General features: G+C 37.2%; 1 protein-coding gene across 1 annotated transcript in view; it reads left to right on the top strand.

Moving 5' to 3' along the window:
• Positions 1-2,328: 2,328 nt before the first annotated feature.
• The window catches only part of SLC12A1 (solute carrier family 12 member 1), a gene marked incomplete at its 5' end in the record, with an annotated part of 108,173 nt that continues 87,198 nt past the window's right edge, over positions 2,329-23,303 (top strand). Inside the window, 4 exon segments of the mRNA NM_001170971.1 lie at positions 2,329-2,940; positions 13,586-13,720; positions 13,875-13,950; positions 21,587-21,682. Of these exon segments, the coding sequence (NP_001164442.1) occupies positions 2,524-2,940; positions 13,586-13,720; positions 13,875-13,950; positions 21,587-21,682 (724 nt within the window).

Consider the following 23,303-nt stretch of genomic DNA (forward strand, 5'->3'; position numbering starts at 1 on the left):
CTCTCTCAGTCTCTGAAGACTGACCTCAAAATCCTGGATGTGACTTAGTAAAAGTCACCAGCCAATTGCAAACATTGCTGCAATGGGAAAAGCTAACACTGTGTACAAACCAGTGCTGTTCTAAACTCAATACAAATTAATTCATTTAACTTTCAGAATAACTCTACGAGATAGGTACCCTCATCCACACCTACATTTGCCAGTGAGAAAATAACTTGCCCAAGTTCACATAAATAGGAAGTAGCCAGGCAGGATATTAATTTAGCATTTTGACTCCAGAGTATTACTCTTAACCGCTATATTACACCACAACTGAGCCACTCCAGCAACTGGAAATCACTTGGATAGTTTCTTACAAGTCGAAAGAAGCACTCATTCAATCATCCTGATGGAAAACCAATGGTAGAACCTGCAGGGAGGAATTGTTTGTGCTGTCTTAATAATCACCAATTCCCACAATCCAGCAAAACCTGTTCCTCAACAAAACTCAGAAAAATCTGGTTTGATAAAAGTACTTTTCCTGGTAGGACACAGGTCATTTAGTAGTACAACTAGGAAACTTACCCACAATTTGATTCCTGCTTGAAATCATTTTCCACTTGAAACCATTTGATAAATCATTGATTCTACTCTCAATCTTCTCACTTCCCATGCAAACAAAAATCAAGGCGATATTGTATAAACAACATGAAACCATTTATGACACCATTTTCTACTTACAAAGTACAGATATTATCTCTGGAGGACTATACGTTGGTACACATGCTGAAGTCCTAGAATACTAGGACTCATCCTGCAACTGTGGGACCCAATTTAGCCCTCCAAGATGGAAGCAATGTGCACATTTTTGGAAGGATTGCTATTGAGCAATCCAATTCGCCTTTTAAATTAAAGAAATGTTATTTTACTTCCTGCCTAAAAGGATTAATGGTTCACTAGTAGTTACTCGTTGATGTGGTACTTAACATTCCCTGGGGGCTGATGACTGGGTGGGGCTTATAATACTATTCCAGGCCAATCATTGCAAAGCCATCTCCTTCAAGGGAGGTGCTAACCAATGAGAAGAAACCTAATGTTCCAAGCTGAAAGCCAAATGCTCCATATATGCCTGCATGATGCTGAAGCAGGTGCTTCTTCAACAGAAGGCTCCTAGGTGGTAAGTTACACATTTCTAGGCAGAATGAAAATTTCACTTCATATAATGTCCTAATGTAGGTTCTGAGGAAAGGGGTAAAGGTGAGGATGTCAAGGATTATGAAGAGAGTGAGACGCTTTGCGAAAACGAAAAAGCTAAGTTTCACTTATAATTTCCACAGGAAAGATTGAGTTGAAGTTGACTTTGTTATTCAAAGAAGTAGCTTAAATAACTGCAAGAGAAAGGCAAGTTTTATTCGTATTCATTTCATCATTCCAGAATTTTTTTCAAAAAGGCAAATTTTATGATATCAGCAAAAAATATTATTCTACAAAAAGTGTTTTAAAGAGAGCTTATAGCATCCAAGTATAAAAATTGTTATGTAGTCTATTCATCTTACAGTCAAAAATAAACTGAATTATTGAGAGTATTTCATTAAAGGGAGTCAGTAGAATATGATTAGTTTACCTAAATATATTAATATGGCATTATTAACAGCAATAATATATTTTCTGACCCCAAATATTCATATTTTTAAAATGCTCCAAAGTAACATTTGCAAAACAAATATATAAGCAAATGAAACATTTTGAATGCTAGTAAATCTCCAAGAATTTACATAGACAGCATCTTACAAGATGCATTGTTAAATTAACATCCTATTTCGGTATTTCATATTTCGGTAGATAACAAAATATTTCTGAAATAGTTATTATGAGAGTATGTACAGATTTTTGTAAACTAGCAAGAATGTAATTTTTTGAAGTTTTCCATTTTTATACTTTTTATAATATGTGTATTTCTATCAGTCATTAAAAAAACTTTGCAGTTTCAGCATTTACTACTGTCAATAAATGATGTTTCAAGGTTAGAATATTCTCATCAATTCTTATCTTAATCAGTAGAATTGTATCTTTTCTGAAAATCATATTGAATCCAATTGTACAGATTCCAAGTGAATAATACAAAACACAGGTAATATTTCAATGACTTTATCAGAAATTCTGTTTGCTTAAATAGTCCCCAGTTTATTATAAGATTTAATTGCTCAGCTGACTAAGGTTCTTGAACAGGTAATTTTTAGTGAAATGAGTTTAAAAGTATATATCTTGTAAAAAAAACTATGCTTTCCATACCCCACCCCCACTTAAATATTTGTGTATTACTTGAAACAAGTTTAATGTTTTTTTCAGTGACAGCTTTGAAGAACATTCTGAAGATTGTATGGAAGACAATATATCAAGAGTCTATTTATTGAATTTGTCTAGAACAAAAGCCAAGAGCTCTCTAATGTAACCACGTTAGTGCTTATTTTGAGGAGGAATATATAGATTTTTTTAAACAACTATAAAGCAAATAGCTTACTAACAAAAAATCCATTTTGGAAGATGTCACTAAATAACTCTTCCAGTGTATTTCTGGATTCAGTGCCCACTAATACAAATCGCTTTCAAGTTAATGTCATAAATGAGAACCACGAGAGCTGTGCAGCTGGCATTGACAATACTGATCCACCACATTATGAAGAAACCTCCTTTGGGGATGAACAAAATAGACTCAGAATCAGCTTTAGGCCTGGGAATCAGGAGTGCTATGATAATTTTCTCCAAACTGGAGAAACAACCAAAACAGATGCCAGTTTTCACACTTACGATTCTCACACTAACACATACTACCTACAAACCTTTGGCCACAACACCATGGATGCTGTTCCCAAGATTGAGTACTATCGCAACACCGGCAGTGTCAGTGGGCCCAAGGTCAACAGGCCCAGTTTGCTTGAGATTCACGAGCAACTGGCAAAGGTAAGCTTGAAGAATGCAGGTGAGTATCTTGCTTTATTTATTCCTTCAAGTCATTTCTTGTATAGTATTTCATAATACTATGAATGTAAAACAGTCAAATGAAGAGGTTTGTTCCAAACCACCCTTCCTACTAACACAACTGTCCCTAATTTCCAATAAACAGAAAAGGCACAACAAATGCTGCACAAATATTTACTGACTCAGGATAGAGAGCTAAAGAATTAATTCTGATGTTAGGCAATACGTTACATCTAGTTCACAATTACAGGCTGCTCAATTCACACTTGGTTAAACATGTTAAACTGACTTGCACGCTGGTTCTACCTTAGTTTAATGTGTCCATACCAACTATAAAATAAACAAAATAACCACTTGTGCTTCTGTAGTTAATACTGTAGGTGCCAGATTTAGTGTGAATGATTATTTTTTATATTCTTTAAAGAGAGAGCAGAGAGGTATAAGATTCAACATTTTATCTCTTCCTCTTTGCCTGAAGCTCTTGAATGCACCTAAGCATATAGAAAATAAATTATTACACAAGCAGCAGAAATGGCTAAACTTTTCATTATTTAGGGAACATAGCTAGGGTTCCCAAATCTGCTAGCAGGATGAGGCAGCACTTTTTCTAATCGTGTAGCGCATCATTTGGAGACTTAGTAGATTGTCTCTTCTATAACTTGCTCTAAAATATGTTGATGGACTTTATCTTCTGCTCTTCTGGAACACAATTGAATAAGATTATTCTTTAGGGAATATAATTACTTACTAAGAAGAACTAACTAGATGTCACACATTCAAATATAATTTACCCTTGTCCAAGTTTTGATGAGAGGTAAAAAAACATGATCAGCACAGGCCCTTTCCTATTCAAGCAATAATTTTTTTATTAAATGATTACCCACTCCGGAGACGCTAGGGATACTGCTTTCATGCTCTGCCACACTACTTGTGATAATTTTAAAAACTGACCCTTTGCAAAAATTGCTATCAAAATTTAAAATATTCCCATTCATCTCTTTCCCCAGTTTACAACAAAAGGAAACTTTAACTCCATTAGAAAGGAAATAAAATAGGGCCGGCGCCGTGGCTCACTAGGCTAATCCTCCGCCTAGCGGCGCTGGCACACCGGGTTCTAGTCCCGGTCGGGGCGCCAGATTCTGTCCCGGTTGCCCCTCTTCCAGGCCAGCTCTCTGCTGTGGCCAGGGAGTGCAGTGGAGGATGGCCCAGGTACTTGGGCCCTGCACCCCTTGGGAGACCAGGAAAAGCACCTGGCTCCTGGCTCCTGCCATTGGATCAGCGTGGTGCGCCAGCCGCGGCGGCCATTGGAGGGTGAACCAACGGCAAAAGGAAGACCTTTCTCTCTGTCTCTCTCTCTCACTGTCCACTCTGCCTGTCAAAAAAAAAAAAAAAAAAAAGGAAATAAAATAAACTCATGTTGTTCCCAGGACCAAAATTTAGATAGAAAAGCAGCTTATTTCTAGTTTTGAAAGCTGTGACCTATGAATCTTGAAATAAAGTAAAAGGAGAAAAACTCTGAAGGCCATCTGAATGACCATGCAGTAGGAATGTTACAGCTGCATTTGAAAATTTGATAGCTGCTTGGAATATTGTATCATTTTTGAATACTTAATTTTTTTTGAGTCAGTGCATGTTTTCTCAAACACAAAGGGATGGCAAGTTAAATATACTAAAAATTAAGTTTAAGCTCAATGTTCTGAATAATCATCCTGAACAAGTATAGCAGTAAGTTATTGCTTTTATGAATTTGACCCTCACTTATCTCGGGTACTGCATTATCTCAGGAATTGCATTATCTCGGGTACTGCATTAAATCATGTACGCATATCTCCACAGCCAAACTGTGAGTAGAATTCGGTTACAGAACATCAGAGCCTATGACACACACATTCCTGCACTCAGTGTTCCAGAAGTTGTAGGGAGCAGTCTGTCTCTGCAGCTGCTCTCCTTGGGTGCTGCCTTTGCATTGCAAATGTGAATCATTGACAGGTCTATCTTCCTTGCTAGTAAATTCGATTCAGCTATTACTCCATGTCCACTGCCAAAAAATAAGAGATGAAGAAGAAGGCATGTAAAATGATATTGCAATGCTGCCACATCCTTGTGACCCTTAATGTTTCTATGGTGGTTCTTCAAATCACAGGAAAACAAACATTATATAATAAAACACCAACACTACACAGGTTTTGGGTTAAAAATTATCAATTGCAGTGTTTACTTAGAGACTGGCATTGTGTGGCAGCAGATTAAGCCACTCACTTGCAACAGCTGCATCCTGTATCGTAGTGTCAGTTCCAGCCTGGCTGCTCCATTTCCAATCCAGCTCCCTGTTAATGCGCCTGGGAAAGTAGATGATGATGGCCGAAGTACTTGGGCCCCTGTCACCTTTGTGGGAGACCTGGATGGAATTCCAGACTTCTGACTTTGGCCTAGCCCAACCCCAGACATGGTGGTCATTTGTGAAATGAAACAACAGATGGAAGAGCTCTCTCCTCTCTTTCCCTCTCTGTCATTCTGCCTTTCAAATAAATATATTTTTAATTGTGTTTACTTAAATAATTTGAAACTGGAAACAAATTGGCATAGTACAAGTTAGGCAATATTTTTTAAATTCATGATTATAATGCTTTCAAAATCTGTACAGCAATTATTCATTTATAGTCAATGGCATAACATTATTTCATCAGGAAACCGGTTGCTTTTTGTTGAAATATGATTATAATTTCTGATTCAGGAAAAATTTGACAAGATTTTCCTAACAAGTAAGATGAAAAATAGGCTTGAAAGACATCGTTTTAAGTCTCTACCTTACATGAAACTTTAGCACCGATAGGTATTGACAGAATTTGTAATCCCAATTATTTGAACTTGTAGCTGAAGAAATTCTTTTCATTTACTATGTTGTGAAGAGTTATACTGGTAGCTATACATTACAGATTTATAAACACTCTTATTAAAAGCAGAAAAAAGACCTTGTCCATTACTTGCTCTGCAATATTGTACAAGCTAACCAATTTCTTTTTTTCTTATAGGATGTCAGTGAATATTAGTTTACATAAATACAAAGTCTAGCACATTGGCTACAATAAGTAGGAACTCATTAAATGACAGCTCAAGATGATGGCAGTAATTTTTATACTAGCTTTTTACTTAAAAAGTAAAATATTTAACAAGTATTAAATATATATAGATAGATATACATATGCACATAACGAAAGATCTCTCATCTAACATTAATCTTAAGTTATTCTCCCTAAGGCAGTCACTATTGATAGTTTCTTATAAGTCCTTCCAGAAACTTTCTGGCTTATGCAAACATAAGTTTATAAATATCTATATTTCTATCTAACTTTCTGTCTATATTCTTTTTTAAAACACATAAAGGGGCATATATTACTCATTGTTTTGTGTTCTTCTGTTTTCATTCAACAGTAGACCCTGGAGTTCCTTCCATGTGTTGTGATTTCATATCTAGCAAAGATTAATTCGGTGCTTTACTTTGTAAGGCGACTTCTGCTTTCAGTCTGGCCCAAGTCATGTGACCACCTTGTCATACACAATTCCTTATGATAGTACTAACCAAAGTGGAACTCCATCCCAGCCATACCAACCATCATTCTTATTAGTATTTCAGTAAAGTATAACTATTTTCTTTTTTTTATTTGACAGGTAGAGTTAGAGAGAGTGAAAGAGAGAGAGACAGGGAGAAAGGTCTTCCTTCTGTTGGTTCCCTTTTCAAATGGCAGCTACGGCTGGTGCTACCCCGATCCGAAGCCAGGAGCCAGGTGCTTCCTCCCATGAGGGTGCAGGGGCCAAGCACTTGGGCCACAGCAGAAAACTGGACTGGAAGAGGAGCAACCGGGACTAGAACCCGGCGCTCATATGGGATGCCAGCGCCACAGGTGGAGGATTAACCAAGTGAGCCACGGCACTGGCCCAAAGTATAACTATTTTCAAAAATAAAAAGTATAAAATATTATCAAATCTAAGACGGAAATATATTCTTAAGAAAGCAAACTCTGTAGAAACTGATTCAAAACAAAAAAAAATGAAAAAATTTCATGTTAGGGTCAGCAGGCTATTAACAATTGAAAATAATTTGTAACTAAGAGCATTAATATTGACTGTAGTGTAATAACAACCAGTTTTTTACTGAGAATTTTTAGGAGTCAGACACTGTGCTCATACTAGAAAAATTCTCATTCAATCCTTACAACAACCTCTTAAGGTAACCACTATTGTTATTACTATTTTATAGATGTTGCAATTTTATAAAATGCTTTGGACCTTTTAGAAGGGAAAACAAAGACTTACAGAAGTCCACAAACTTCCACAGTAAGAAGCCAAGGTCATTTTGTCAATAAGTTGAACCCATGTCTGCATGACTCTGAAGTTCAAAGCCTTTACCGATACTACACTTTGCCTTAGCATATTCAATACCATGCAGTACCGTGGAAATCAGGCGCAAAGACAACTGCACCTTGGTCATGATGGGCAGAGTAGGAGGCTTAAATTCATTCCTTGTTTCTGGGACTATATCAAGAAACTGTATTGCTTCCCCTACATAATTAATTATAGATCTCAATCATTTTCATTGTCATCATCAAAAGCATTTATTAGACATTTATTTACATGAGCTGTTATATAAAGTGAATTAAAAATATATGATCTCTAACCTTTAGAATTTTATGATATATATAAAATGACATTATAGATAAAAATAAAGGACATATAGTCAAGTTAACAAACATTAAACCATGTAAATCAAGATACTAAGTGTTGATCTTCTGTACAAAGACAGGTAAAATATTTTTCCTACAATATAATCTTTTCTAAAGTGTTTCAAAGCTCAAATTTGGAAGTATAACATTTGAACTGGAGATATTCAAAATTAGAAATGGTCACTAAACCAAAAACAAGCAAAATAGATATTAAAATGGAAGCAATAAACGCCTTAACGGCCAACGGTGACTGAAAGCCACCCTACAAAGATTTCATTCTGGTACTTGTTAGAGTTTCTTTCTCAAGACCATTTCTCTGGAAGGTCATTCTGTTAAAATAATCTGTGGAAAAGAACAGAAATATTATTAATTTCCCTTTGTAAACTGTTTGGTAATAGATGAGAAGTGGGAGTTCCCTCAAACATATATTTAGAAAGTATTAAGAATATTTGCATTTTATGTTTCATATGCCAGTTTATTTCACATAGCTAACTTCTAAATTAAATTATCAAAAACACAAGTCAATTTGTGACAGTTTTATAAAACATCAGGAGATGTGTGTTTTCAGATGTAGTAATACTATGATTACAAATTATGATTTTCTAGGTATAATTTATGGTAACTTTTAAAAGAAAAAACCAAAAATCCCTTTCATTGTCAACATTTAAAATATTCCCTTTTGGGCCAGCACTGTGGCATAGTAGGTTAAGCCGCCGCCTGCAGTGCCGGCATCCCATATGGGTGCCAGTTCAAGTCCCGGTTGCTTCACTTCTGATCCAGCTCTCTGCTATGGCAGTAGAAGGTGGGCCAAGTCCTTGGGTCCCTGCACCCACAGGGGAGATCCAGAAGAAGCTCCTAGATCCTGGCTTTGGATTGGCGAAGCTCCAGCTGTCGTGGCCAATTGGGGGATGAACCAGCAGATGGAAGACCTCTCTCTCTCTCTCTCTCTCTCTCTGCTTCTGCCTCTCTATGACTCTGCCTTTCAAATAAATAATAAATAAAATCTTTAAAAAATACTCCCTTTTATTATAAAAAGATAGACATCTACAAATAAAATAATAATAATAAGATACAGGAATATGGCTAAAATCATGTTTTTTATTCTGGAATGAAACTTAGAAATTGTCTGATTCCTACTGAGATTGATTTTTTAAAGATTTATTTATTTATTTGAGAGGCAGAGTTACAGAGAGAGAAGGAGAGACAGAAAGAGAGATTGTTCACTTTGCAAATAGCCACAATGGCTGGAGCTGGGCTGATTTGAAGCCAGGAGCCAGGAGCTTCTTCCAGGTCTCCCACGTGGGTGCAGGGGCCCAAGGATTTGGGCCATCTTCCACTGCTTTCCCAGGCCATTATCAGGGAGCTGGATCAGAAGTGGAGCAGTCAGGATTCAAACCAGTACCCATATTGCCTAACCTACTACACCATGGCACCAACCTCCTGAGGCTGATTTTTAGATGATCCGGTGGTATGGGTGGCAGGGGTTTAGTTGGAATGAGATTGACCATATGTTAATAATTGTTGAAGTTAAGTGAAGGACACATAAAAATCTTTTATTATTTGCTCTCTATTTTTGAATATTTCAATAACAAAAGAATGTTTAAAAACAATGGGAGGATCATATAAGCCTAAACATTTATGGAAGAATTTCTAAATGACGGTGTAAGAATTCTACCACCCTGAGATTAAAGACTCAAAACTTAAAATGATATATTGAGTAGAGAATATTATCAAGTTGGGACTTAAAAAATAAATAGGTGTATTTTCTTTTGCTTTGATGACATCTAGAAAGATATCTGTTATTTTTCTGGGTTCTGAAATATCACTTCATAGTTTAATAAAATAATTTTTCATCATCTAGAAAAGTTCATTAAGAATTTGTCCCCTAAACTGCATGTAATTGAAGCTTCACTAATTTATCAATATTGGAGGAAAAAATATTTTATCAAAAGGTCTTACATTTTTTTCTTGAATATGCTTTGTCTTCCCTGAATTCTTAATGCACAGGTAAAACTCTTGGTAAATAAGTAATCATTCCCTAAAGCCATATAATTTAAAATGCATTTATGAAGGGTTATGGGTCATCATTTATGGTAATGGAGTGTGAAAAAACAAATTAATTCAAGTATGAAGGAAAAAAATCTAGTTTCAGGCAGCAATCATAAAGCTTCCAGTCTTTGACACTTTAGTCCCAAGAACATGGACTAGCCAGGAGTCTGCAAGCTTTCAAGTCCCCACACACCTTTGACCCAAAGTCATGTTCAGTACTTTCATGATGTGTTGAGTTAATAATTGCTATTCTGGCTTACAAAAGAGGCATTTATTAAAGTGTGAGAGCGAAATTGACTTTGTCATGTCAGAATAGGAAGATGACAAACAGAAAAATGATTTTTACTTTAGAGTAAAAAATTATCTTGAGATAAGACATTCAGAAAACCCACTGGATTTACCCTCTTTAGTGGCATCCAAAAAAGGTTAAGGAGGATATGCCGTGAGTTAATGGCATAGCTAAAATTAGATTTCAAGTCTCCTAGTTTATATAGAACAGGAGTTTTTGGTGATTAAGCAAAGGAAATGGCTTCAGTACTTGTAAATTTACTATCAGGTCTTCTTAGTCAACTAAAGAAGTTTACATTCAAGGATGGTTTTCCCCTCTGTGGTATAAATATATTCAAATTTTTATACTGTAGCAGGTTTAATATATTTATCTAAGAGAGAATTGAGCACCTTACTTGACTATAATTTTGATAATTTAGAAAATGATTGTTTTTTTAATTTCCATATGTGGTGATCTCCATGCCATGCCTTCATAGAACATTGTTTTTGCTTCAAATTGTCAAATTCTAGTGATAAAGAACCATTAGACCCTGACTAGGAAGGGTATCCATTACAAACAAATGTTCACTGAAGGAGAAATCTCAAATATCCATCTTATCCTTTAGTCTACTTTGTAAGTTTTATTGTTTGTTTGTTTTGGTGCAGTCATTGGTATTATTAGTCTAGATCTAAGAGTCACAGTCACCACAGGACTTTATCAAGAAGCAGCAATTTTCTGTTCTAAATCTCAAGTTCAGGTTTAATCAGGAAATATGGGTTTTATTCCCAAGACTGCCTTTTAAAAGGCAAGTGACTAAAGCTGAGTCTCATGGGATTCCCCAATTAATCCAGCTGAGGAATTAGCCCTCCCCCCCCCCCCCAAGTGAGTAGCTGCTGGTGATCAAGCTATGGGACCTTTATTAACCAGAATTTTGATAATTTCTAAAAGTATTTTTCAAACTAAGTCGAATAAATTAATCTCCTTACCAAACAGCTTCATCCACATCTATGAACATATTTAACACATTTCCTCAACTGTCTGCCCTCATTCATTATAAGTTTTAGTTATGAAAAATCAAGCTACATTTGACACACTCATTTTCCTACTGTGTATATAATTCTTATTGTGGAAAAATAGAACTTTTAATTGATTAGAATAGTACTCAAATGTTTCATTCATCTGAAATCAAATGTACTGTATTGATCTGTGCTAGCCAATATGGAAGCCATCAATCTCATGTAGTTCCCAGGCACTTAAGATGTGACTAGTTCAAATTGAGATGTACCATAAGGAGAAAGTACACACTGAATTTCAAAGATTTAGTATTTTTTTAAAAAGTGAAATCTCTCACTAATATTTTATACTGATTATCTATTTGAAATGACACTTCATATGGACTCACTCTGTTAAGTAAAATATGTAGTTAAAACATTTTTTGATTCCATTCACTTCTGCAAGGTGGGATGACAATACTGCTAATAGATATTTACCTCCCAAATATTAGAAACATGATATTATGTAAGGACTAAAAATATTTTTAAATTAAAAGATTTATATCTAAACCAAAGTTATTTCACAAACCTCATTTTAATTTGTAAAAAGTAGCTATCAGAAAATTTGAATTACATACATGACTTACATTGCCAGTTTGTGCCCTAACAGTTCAGCCATATTTATTTGTACTTTGTTTTAAAATATCTTGCATTGGCATGAATACAGGATTCAGCTTTCAATTATTTATGGAAATAGGAACTGAGGATGCTTATGATTGAGCTATTACTCAGATATTTCAAAACTAAATTTTAACTATTAACTCAGTCTTCTTTGTCATTCACTTTTTTCCTAAAACTGTCAGAAAATAAGATTATGATACTTAGGATTCATTCCCTCCCTCTTCCTCTTTAAATGTGTATGACACAGAGGAAACAATAATAAATGGACTGCCTCATAGAGAAATGATAAAAACAAAGAAGCGAAAATGGATGAGAGACTAGGACACCTGTTCCTAAGTGGTGGAGACCACAGACCTTGAAGTCCACTCTGTAGTCTCAATTTTGTTTATCAATGACCTACTATATGGCAGGCCATTGGTTGATAGTGAAGAGAATTAACTTATATCATGGTGTTTCTCCGATTCAGTTATTATACAATGACTCTTACCATATTGTATTACTTTAGTTATCCAAATGTCACACTAGTATCACAAAGTCTTATGGAAGAAGAAAGACGGAGAAAAGCCATTACTCACACATCAAGGAGGAGAACATACTATAAGAAAGAGATAAGAAGTCAAAGTCATCTGCAGTAAATGGCCCAAAGTAGAGTCAGTTTACACTGGATGTGTTAATGGCAGACCAAATCCCAAAGATACATAAGCCCTTGAATATGTCAAGGACAAGAACCTCAATCATCCTCAAATAGAGCCCTTATGCTACTCATAAATATGAAATAGTTATTTCACATCAATCTCACTTTGCAGGGAAACCATGCCCTTGTCCAGGACTTTTTTAGCTGGTTAGCTTACCCTAACCAACTTAGATCACTTAAATAAGATAAAGTCATTCTGTAATGCTGGTAATTAAGTGCTGGATGTAAGGAACTTTCCCTAACGGTTTCAAAACCCTTACTGGAAAAGTCGCTTTGGAGGAACTCGATACTGTGATCAACTGAGAAAAAAAACAAGCAGGCACCAGATAGGTTAAATTCAATGAGATACATGGAAATTTTTCAAAGTTATATCTAGAATAGAAATTAGAGATTATGACACATTCTCAACTCGAGAGAAGTAAAGATATTTCCACCCCATTGAGCTAAGCACCTATTTTACTGAGAAGGAGAGTCTTTTTTCAAAATGAGACTATAGGGGAGAAGAATATAAAAGTTTTAATCCTTTCTTAGAGTACTTACTTTTTGTTTCTACTCTATTGGTCTTTCTAGTGGTCAACCATGAGACTTCTTACTCTCCATACAATGCAAACACATTCAGCACTTCTTACATAGACTCCGTAGGCATTCTTACAGTCCTAAACAGCCTTTAAGCTTTTATGGAATATTTTTAATTTTTTAAAAAAAAACTTCTATGAGTTATTTCCTTTAATCCAGGTAAAGATCCTTTGAGGTGAGTTGAGAAGTTCTGTTATAATTGTTTTAGATAAATAACGTCAAGCACAGGGCGGTTAGTGCAGAGAAGTCCAGATGCTCTGCGTCACTAAGAAAGGCTATGTTTCTGGCCCCTTAGCGCCTTCATTCACGTTGCCCTGCGGTGCTTCCTTGCCTGCTCCCTTACTTTTACTCCTTTTGTGTCTTCAACCTATCTGAATCTAAGAGTCTCAGTAGTAAAAGTGCCACGTTCCTTCTACCACATCTGCAGCCTTAGCTTTGCTTGTAAATCACTCACACAATGAACCCATCAGCTCCCACGACAAAAAAAAAAAAAAAAAAAAAAAAAACCTAAAATGACCAGAATACGTTGGCATCTCTTTTTTTTAATTTAAGTTTTATATAGTTGTTTGGATCTGTCTTTAAAAGTTTTATGGAACCCTCTGTTTGTTAACCTATGACTGTGTTTTCGCTATCTGTAAAAATGCAGAATGTAGCAGTGACTCCAGGTTCAGCTGACAGGGTTGCTAACGGAGAAGGGATGCCTGGAGAGGAACATGCTGAAAACAAGGAAGAAGACAACAAAGCCGGTGCTGTGAAGTTTGGATGGGTGAAAGGTGTGCTGGTGAGAAAGCTCCTATGTTTATTAATGAAAAACGACCCCTTCAAAGTTCTAGTGGATGAAGTGTTAATAGGGCCTGGGCCCCAGAGTTCCAAAGGTGATGGGATTGGGCTCACTGCCATTGCTCCTGACTTTTCCATGACCCTCTGACCCACAGGTGAGATGCATGCTGAACATCTGGGGAGTCATGCTCTTTATCCGTCTCTCCTGGATTGTTGGAGAAGCTGGAATCGGTAAGCATCAGATCCCCTTCTACATAATTCTTGTGTAAATTATATACCCAGTAAGCAACTTGTTTTCACCATTAGTGCTGATTGCGAGCAGATCACAGGAATAATTTGTACTCAGGGTCCTTTGACTCTGCCTCTTCGACTGTGTTTGTCAGGGAGGAGGGTAAAGGGTTAACCCCGTGAGACTGGAATCTTCTAGCTCATCAAACAAGGGGATGTCCAAGTAGACGTTTGTATCTTTGATAGGGTTTGAGGTGTACAGGTACATAAAAGCACCTTCATTTTAGACAAGATTCAAATTTTGGGACAAATTCATATTTGCTCCCTAATTTGCCAGAGAGTATAGCTCCTACAATGTTTGACCAAACTTCACTAAACAAAAATAGCTTGTGGAAAATCTAATAAAACTGCTGACTTGTTGAACATTTTCCAAAGAATATAATTGTGTTACTTTTAGGTATCAGAAGTGAAAAAATAAAAACTAATGAAATACTGCCAAATATAAGCTTAAAATGATGGATAAAATGCAAAGATCATATATCATATAGCTGATGCTATTTTTAAATGGAAAGTGGGTGATGTTAACAGTGATTATTTAATATTTTAAGATATTAAACAAAGATACTTTGAAAAGTTTATGGAAATGCACATTATGAAGAAACTGCATGATTTCAATATTTTTCACTAAAATAAAATCATCTTTTAATTCCATTTTACCATGAACTTTAGAGTATCCTCATATCCAGTTATAGTGTTCTTTCCTGTAGCGAAAAAAATTGTTCTTATTTGTCTTTCAATTTATTTGAAAAGGAGAGACAGACAATCAGAGAGCTCCTATCTGCCAGTTCATGCCCCAAATACCTACAGCAACTGAGGCTGGACCAGGCCAAGACCAGGAGCCAGGAACTCAATCGAGTCTCCCGCGTAGGTGTCAGGGACCTAACTACTTGAGCCATCACCTCCTGCTTCCCAGGCTGCACTTTAGCAGAAAGCTGGGTTTAGGAACTGACCTAGGACTCAAACTCCAATACGGTATGCAAGTTCTAAGCAGTGTCTTAACAGCTACATCAATCCCCTGCCCCAGCAAATCTTTTTTGTTGAGAGTACAATAGCAGAATTAATGACAAACTTATTTGAATTTTATCTAAGCTTCTGATATAATGTAGCAAAAATTAATGATCTTTATATATGAAAATTACATTGTGGATTCACTTTGTGGGGAAGAGTTATAAATCATTAGTGTCAAGAACATAGAAGTTCAGGTGTGTTTTCAGAAGTAAGCTACCTCAATTCATGTTTGAAAGGTAGTCGGTGGTTCTTCATTGCCTTCCCTTCTCAAAATACATTCAGAATCTCCAGAAGACTAACCCCCAAAAGAAGGAGCTAAGTGGTAAATTGAAAAGCTGGAACCAGTTCCCATGGTTTTTCCATGTTTCATGTTTGGCAGCTGCTGGGTTCCTGACAAAGGGCTGCTTGCTGGCTTTATGATGCATATCAAATGAAAGCTCACAGCCGCAGGCTCCAAAATAAGTATATGCTGTTCCATGGAAAATCTGCATCTTAATATTGCCAAGGTTTTGCTCCAGGGTTTCATGCAAAATTAGGTTTTTAAGGGCAGTTTAGTAACTTATTGAGATCATCAAGAAACATTACTTTGTTTGGAGGTGTGAGGGTAGCCAAGGGCAAGAGTAATTCTTTTTAATGCAACTTATTTAACATCCATATGTTTGGGCAATAACCTGAACTTTAATCAGATCTTACATTACTCCTCACAGTCAACCCAGCTTCAAGTTTATTGAAAAATTGTAAAATACAAAGAATCTATCTTATGGTAAAACTTAGTATACTTGCAGACATTAGTGTTGTTTTAATAAGAGTCTTTTATTTAAGTACTTCAATTGTATATTAGAAAGGAATCATCGTCTACCTAATGGAGATTCAGTGGGTTTCCCTTTGAATGAAGGCTTGTGCTTTCCTTTCTTTTTAATTGTCAGAAAAAAAAGATATTAGTGAGTGGTAGAGACGTCTTATCAATCTTACTCACTTTCATTGGCATTTGTTATGAACCTATCCCTAAGTGAATTAAGTCACCATCTGGGTACCATTGGGTTTTCCTTTACTCAAAAAGAAAAGTATTTACTTCTGACTTTGAGAGTAGTTTGGGGAAGAAAGCTGGCTATACTTTCTTTTTTTTTTAACTTTTATTTAATGAATATAAATTTCCAAAGTACAGCTTATGGATTACAATGGCTCCCCCCCCCCATAATTTCCCTCCCACCCGCAACCCTCCCCTTTCCCGCTCCCTCTCCCCTTCCATTCACATCAAGATTCATTTTCGATTCTCTTTATATACAGAAGATCAGTTTAGCATATATTAAGTAAAGATTTCAACAGTTTGCACCTACATAGAAACACAAAGTGAAAAATACTTTTTGAGTACTCGTTATAGCATTAAATCACAATGTACAGCACATTAAGGACAGAGATCCTACATGAGGAGTGAGTGCACAGTGACTCCTGTTGTTGACTTAACAAATTGACACTCTTGTTTATGGCATCAGTAATCACCCTAGGCTCTTGTCATGAGTTTCCAAGGCTATGGAAGCCTTTTGAGTTCACCGACTCCGATCTTATTTACACAAGGTCAGCTGGCTATACTTTCTAGCCCAGTCCTTGAGAATAAAGCCAGAGGAATCTGGAGCCAGTAGTAACATGAGCTAGTTAGGTAACCATTTTGTGGCTTTGAGTCTCGTCTGCTTGTTTGCAAATGCAAGTGATAGAATGAGCTGATGATGGTGTCTAGTCACTTTGCTCTCTCATTAGGAGCTTGGCTGGGACAAGATGGTTTCCCATCAACTTAACCATCAGGCAGGGAAGACAGGTGAGGAAAGCAGAGATGGCCTGAAGCCAGGCACTTGCACTCGATGAGTTTCATTTTCTCATCTTAATATTAGGGAGCTAGGTTAATTGTTTTCCAGTTAGTTCTGAAGATAAAGCTAAAGAAGCATTCTGAGCAAGGAGACACAAATTGAGATGCTGTGGGCAGCTGAGTCATCTACTGGGGGAAGCATAAAAATTACTTGGCAAGTTAGGTTAGAAAAACATGGAATCCTGGTATTCACTTTAAAGATCTAACTGGTGGGTCTCTGCATTTTAAGTAAGCACCTGAGGCATTTCCTGAAGCAGGCTGGTTCAAGGACCACACTTAAGGAAAACAAGGAACCGAATGAATGTTTTCTAAATAGCCCTTCACCCTTTCACCTTGGGACTTCATGTTTGATTGTGAGAAAGAAAAAAAATCCTTTACTGTTTAAAAGCATAAACTGCATTCCAAGATTTCAAGTCATTTTTAGAAATACATACACTGCAAAAGATGAATTAAGAATTACTTGGAAAACAGAGACCAATGTAAAGTAACAGAGAAATAGTAAAGTGAGAGTAGGTTTAATTACATGAAATGGAAGCTAAATGGTCCTGTACAGTCTCTGGAGTATGCAAAACATTTAATATCAAACTTCCTCAAAACAAAGTCAAGAGCAAAGAAATATGCAAAAGATAAAGTATATCATTTTTCATGGCACAAGAACCTGAGGCCACATAGTGTTATTTTTTTAATATTGTGATGTGTCTTTTCTTTCCTTTTTTAACTTTTATTTAATAAATATAAATTTCCAAAGTACAGCTTTTGAATTACAGTGTCTTCTCCCACCCGCAACCATCCCATCTCCAGCTCCCTCTCCCATTCCATTCACATCAAGATTCATTTTCTATTCTCTTTATATACAGAAGATCAATTTAGCGTATATTAAGTAAAGATTTCAACAGTTTGCACCCACACAGAAACACAAAGTGTAAAGTACTGTTTGAGTACTAGTTATAGCATTAATTCACATTGGACAACACATTAAGGACAGAGATCCTACATGGGGAGTAAGTGCACAGTGACTCCTGTTGTTGACTTAACAAATTGACACTCTTGTTTATGGCATCAGTAATCACCCTAGGCTCTTGTCATGAGTTGCCAAGGCTATGGAAACCTTTTGAGTTCGCCAACTCGGATCTTATTTCGACAAGTTCATAGTCAAAGTGGAGGTTCTCTCCTCCCTTCAGAGAAAGGTACCTCCTTCTTTGATGGCCCGTTCTTTCTACTGGGATCTCACTCACAGAGATCTTTCATTTAGGTGTTTTTTTGTTTTGTTTTTGTTTTTTGTTGTTGTTGTTGTTGTTTTGCCAGAGTGTCTTGGCTTTCCATGCCTAAAATACTCTCATGGGCTCTTCAGCCAGATCCAAATGCCTTAAGGGCTGATTCTGAGGCCAGAGTGCTATTTAGGACATCTGCCATTCTACGAGTCTGCTGTGTATCCTGCTTCCCATGTTGGATCATTCTCTCCTCTTTAATTCTATCAGTTAGTATTAGCAGATACTAGTCTTGTTTATGTGATCCTTTCATTATGATCAATTGTGAACTGAAACTGATCACTTTTATTAGTGAGATGGCATTGGTACATGCCACCTTGATGGGATTGAATTGGAATCCCCTGGCACATTTCTAACTCTTCCGGTAGGGTAAGTCCGATTGAGCATGTCCCAAATTGTACATCTCCTTCCTCTCTTATTCCCACTCTTAGATTTAACAGGATTCATTTTTCAGTTAAATTTAAACACCTAAGAATAATTGTATGTTAATTAAAGAATTCAACCAATGTTATAGAGGTGATGCTCACTGCCTGATCCCTGCAAGAGTTGAGAATAATTTAATGTAACTATTTCTTCTAGCCCCTAAGTTTTAAGAGTCTACAGGGGCCAATGCAATTTGGTTCAAGTTTGCAGCTTGTGTCATGCAATTTAGCTTATTCCCTCTGCACTTGAACCTGCAAAATAGCCTAGGGACTTCTGTTAGAGGTAGGATATTACTGAGAGCATCAAAAGATTCAGCCTCTGTTAAGTCCCCACTGGCCGGATCATCTTGATCATTGTTTTGACTTGATGGAGTTTTGACTCCAGTACGTGACCATTTTTGTGATAATCAATTCTAATTGCCTTAAAAACCAATACTCAAGTAAAAAGGAAAAAAATCTAAAAAAATTTAAAAGATTCATCCTCTAGTACCTCATTCCCCTATCTGCCCTTTACCTCCCTCTACTTTCCCTTCTCTTGGGACATGGCCTGAAAGATCATGGCCTCTCTTTGCCAAATACCCTTCTAATTATCCTTAAGACAGCTTGCCATCAACAATCATAGAGCATTCTTCTCATGTAGGGGACATATCAAATAATTCAGAAAAACATATTCTAAATGGAGCCAGGGTGAGTTAAGTGGCTATGACTACTCCACTCTAAACTTCTCCCTTAATTCTGGGTCAGCCTCCATTGAAACAAGTATTATAGGAGAGAAAAACTGTATCTCTCTATCCGTCTTAGGTTAAGGACCTATAAATTAGACAAAAGTCAGACTACTGAGAGAAGGGCAAACGGAAGTTAACTGACATTTGCATCCTTGCATACACAGGAGAACACTCAAAGCAGTGGTTAGAACATCAAACTGCAGAGAAATGGAAAGACAAAGGAGAAGGACTTCGAGTTTCCAGGGTGGCAAATTGTAGGACGTTAAATAAATGAAGAAGCTCATGGACGACAGGCCTAGCTAGTGAGGTGGTGTAGATTCCTGTGGTTCTTCCTTCAGGGAGAGAAGGAGGACACGTTCATAAATCTGTGCCTTGCATTTAAGCAAATAGGAAGGAGTGAGAGAGCTTTTGCTGTATCTGCTTTCCAGTTGCTTTCAGCTCAAAACAATCTTTATGCCAAAGGGCAATAGTACGGCAAATTCTGCTACCCTTCCAGGTCCTCTGGAAGTGTTTCCTGAAGTGGAAGCCTGCCATGCCTTCCTCTGGATTCTGCCTTCTATTGTTTCCACCTGTCGTCTGAATCAGTCTCCTTCTGAATACTGTCCAGGAAGGGAGGTTTGCTTCATTTCCTTTTATTAGGTTCTTGCATTTCTTACACTATCTACCCACCAACTGGATATATAGTAGGCTTTTAATAAATGTCTTTTATGACTATTATTGATTTGTTCAAGAAGCAGTGTAATTGATTATGTAATGTGTTTCTTGCACTGTGCTTTTTTTCTGACTTCATTGCCATTTTTTTACACAGAAATAAGTAATTTGCCAGAGGTCACATAGCCAATGAGTAAATATAGTTCAATTTGATACTTTCCACTTTACCTATCTGCTGGATGAGCTTTGCTATGCTATATGTAATATCCCACCCATATATAACCAAATCCACATAAAGACAGTTACCTAGAAGGTTTAACATTTAATCTCTAGTTCTATTAATAGTTTGAAATTGTATAGACCAATTACTATACTTATAGGTGTCTAGAACTTCATCAAATCTGGTCTTCACATTCATTATCTTTTTAAAAAAGATTTTATTTATTTATTTGAGACATAGAGTTACAGACAGTGAGAAGAAGAGACAGAGAGAAAGGTCTTCCATCCACTGGTTCAATCCCCAAATGGCCACAGTGATCGGAGCTGCACTGATCCAAAGCCAGGAGCCAGGAGCTTCTTCTGGGTCTCCCACACAAGTGCAGGGGCCCAGGTACTTCAGGTACTTGGGCCATCTTCTACTGCTTTCCCAGGCCATAGCAGAGAGCTGGATGGGAAGAGGAGCAGCTGGGACTAGAACCGGCACCCATATGGATGCTGGCACCGCATGCGGAGGATTAACCTACTGTGCCATAGCACTGGCCCCCACATTCATTATATTTTGACCATCCACAACCCTTCAATTGTGTGCAACTCAGCACTGTAACTTTTAGGTCTTTAGCTTCTTGGAACCTAAGCTACTACAGGCAGAAAACTTCAAAGCTGAGCATTTACTCTAGTGATTTCCTGGCCAACTTGTTAAACTCTAATATTGTTCTTTAATGATTACCCTTGCTGGCTTTTATGCAAATAATCCAAAGGATTGTTCACCATTTAATTGCCTTTATTTTTCCTCTTTCAACTGAGGTCTTGGTGTGATTATCATCGGCTTAGCCGTGACAGTGACTGGTATCACTGGTTTATCCACCTCTGCTATTGCCACAAATGGATATGTCAGAGGAGGTAATTAAACTTGTGACCTGCAACATCATTTGTAAGGTAAAGGCAACACAGGCTCAAATAGTTCACCACTGACCTTTCTGGAGTGTTTCAAAGGTAATGCAAGTTGGTTCCTTTTCTCCCCAGGCAAAGGGATGCAAGAAAAATGGAGAAGGATTTAACCTTTGTCAAACCCCCAACTTTCTCATGCAGGTTCCTCGTAAGCAAGAGAGAAGGTCAAATGTCATGTTTTCTCTTTTCACAGCCAGGGTAGTTTCTCTCCCAGGACACAAGCATAAGTCAACTTTTCCTTTCCAGGACTGCATTTTAGATTGTGTTTACTTTTGGAAACCATCCTTCATCGTAATGAGCAGTTCTCTGACCTAATCTTTATGCCAGTCATATCAGTTTCTCCTTAGTACAAAGACACCCCGTTGGGCCCAAGTCATGGATCTGAAAACTTAAATTAAAGGCAGTACAGCCCAAAACACTGGGGAAACCAAGGAAGAAAAGTAAAATGTAATATCTTCTATCTTTCATTGCTAACAGGTCTTGGAGTTGTCATAATTCTTCTTTCCACCATGGTAACTTCTATTACTGGGTTGTCAACTTCTGCAATAGCAACTAACGGGTTTGTTCGTGGAGGTAAAATCTCTAAGATATCTAATGCCCTCATCACTTGCTACGGGTAGGCCAACATTTTTATAATTCTTTTTGATGGGAAGAAGTCACCCAGCATTCGTGAAGTCTGGTTAACCATTTGGAGGAGCTGCATGTAGAAGGAAACCTAAGGCATCGTGAGTACAGTCCAGGTCTCTGGTCACCTCTGGTCACCTTTCTAACAGAACTCTTTGGTACATTGCAGGCAGGTCATGGTTTACACATGCACAAACTCCTTGGTAAACATCTTCTTTTTCAGGTCAGTCTGCACATTTGCTGGTGTTTCTTGGAAAATGATTCTTGGACGTGCCTTCAGTTTTAAAGTTCAGTACATTTCAGGGGCTTCCTAGACCTTCATGGAATGGACTCTTTCAGAACATTTCAGGTTTTCGTGGGGATACTGGTCCTTCTGTGACAAGATTGAGGGAGCTGCCTCCTGATGTTCTGGTGACTTCTTTCAGTATTGGAGCCAAACACTTCTCTTGGGGCATTTTGCAGGTCTTGGAATTATCGTCATTGGCCTGAGTGTGGTCGTGACAACACTCACAGGTATTTCTATGTCTGCTATTTGCACAAATGGAGTAGTAAGAGGAGGTAAGCCAATTAATTTACTTATAACTACATGCTTTGGTGATGCAGTAATGTCCAGAGTTGGCTTAATAATGGAAGTAAAATTTGAATATTGCAAATTATCCCCCAAAATCTTAAAGCAAAACAAAATAGCTGAAAATGCAAACAGTAAGGCAAAATTCTTGTGAACTAAAATTAGATCTCCAGAAAAACTTTCTTTGACCAATTTTCTGTGGCAAAACATGGTTATAAAGTAGTTTCAATCTATGGTTTCTTTGTACCCTGGGTGAATCCTAGGGACTGTTTCCCAGGTCCCCTCAGCATGGGTCTTCTCTAGCCCCCTCAACCACCAGCTGGTGATTCCCACTTGGTAACCACTCCTACACACAAACTTAAGAGCTCATCCCAAACTCATTGAGCTGCATGGCCATCAGGCATGGGAAGATTATTTAAAAGACAATAAACAACAAATAAAACAGAGTCAATTTCAAACCATCCAAAAAGAGACAGGCCTTGGCTGGAAATGAAGCAGATGAAATTGAAAATTGTCTCCTAATTTCTTTTCTTCCTCCTCCCCTTCCCCTTTTCAGAGATTTTTAGAGATCGCTCCTTGTGTACCTTAACAGGAATCCCTATTCAGAGTCTTCTAAACACCATGCTACACACCACATACAATCTCTCCCAACTTTTGCCTATCTGTCATTCTAGATAAGCAGCTGGATAATTTGCTTAATATAATCAGGATAAAGGAAATAATGGGATTTGCTCCATTCAGAAAACAGATTTTTAGCAAGGACTCTGACCCTTAACACAAAGGGTTTGCTATGGAGAAAGAAATTCCTTTTCATTAAAAGGTAATGTGTTTTGAGTTGACGTTTGTTCAATGTCATTTCCATGCCAACTCTGTTCACTTCAGAGACTAGCTCAATATAAGAAGTCCTAAATACTGTAGGCTGTTGACCAGTCCAGTTCAGTCTTTCATGTGCACAGACATACACAACCATCTACAGAACTACTTCTTCAATGTCCCAAGGAG

This window comes from Oryctolagus cuniculus, chromosome 12 (assembly GCF_051225735.1).
Source record: "Oryctolagus cuniculus isolate XC-2025 breed Fujian yellow rabbit chromosome 12, ASM5122573v1, whole genome shotgun sequence".
Lineage (NCBI taxonomy): Eukaryota > Metazoa > Chordata > Mammalia > Lagomorpha > Leporidae > Oryctolagus > Oryctolagus cuniculus.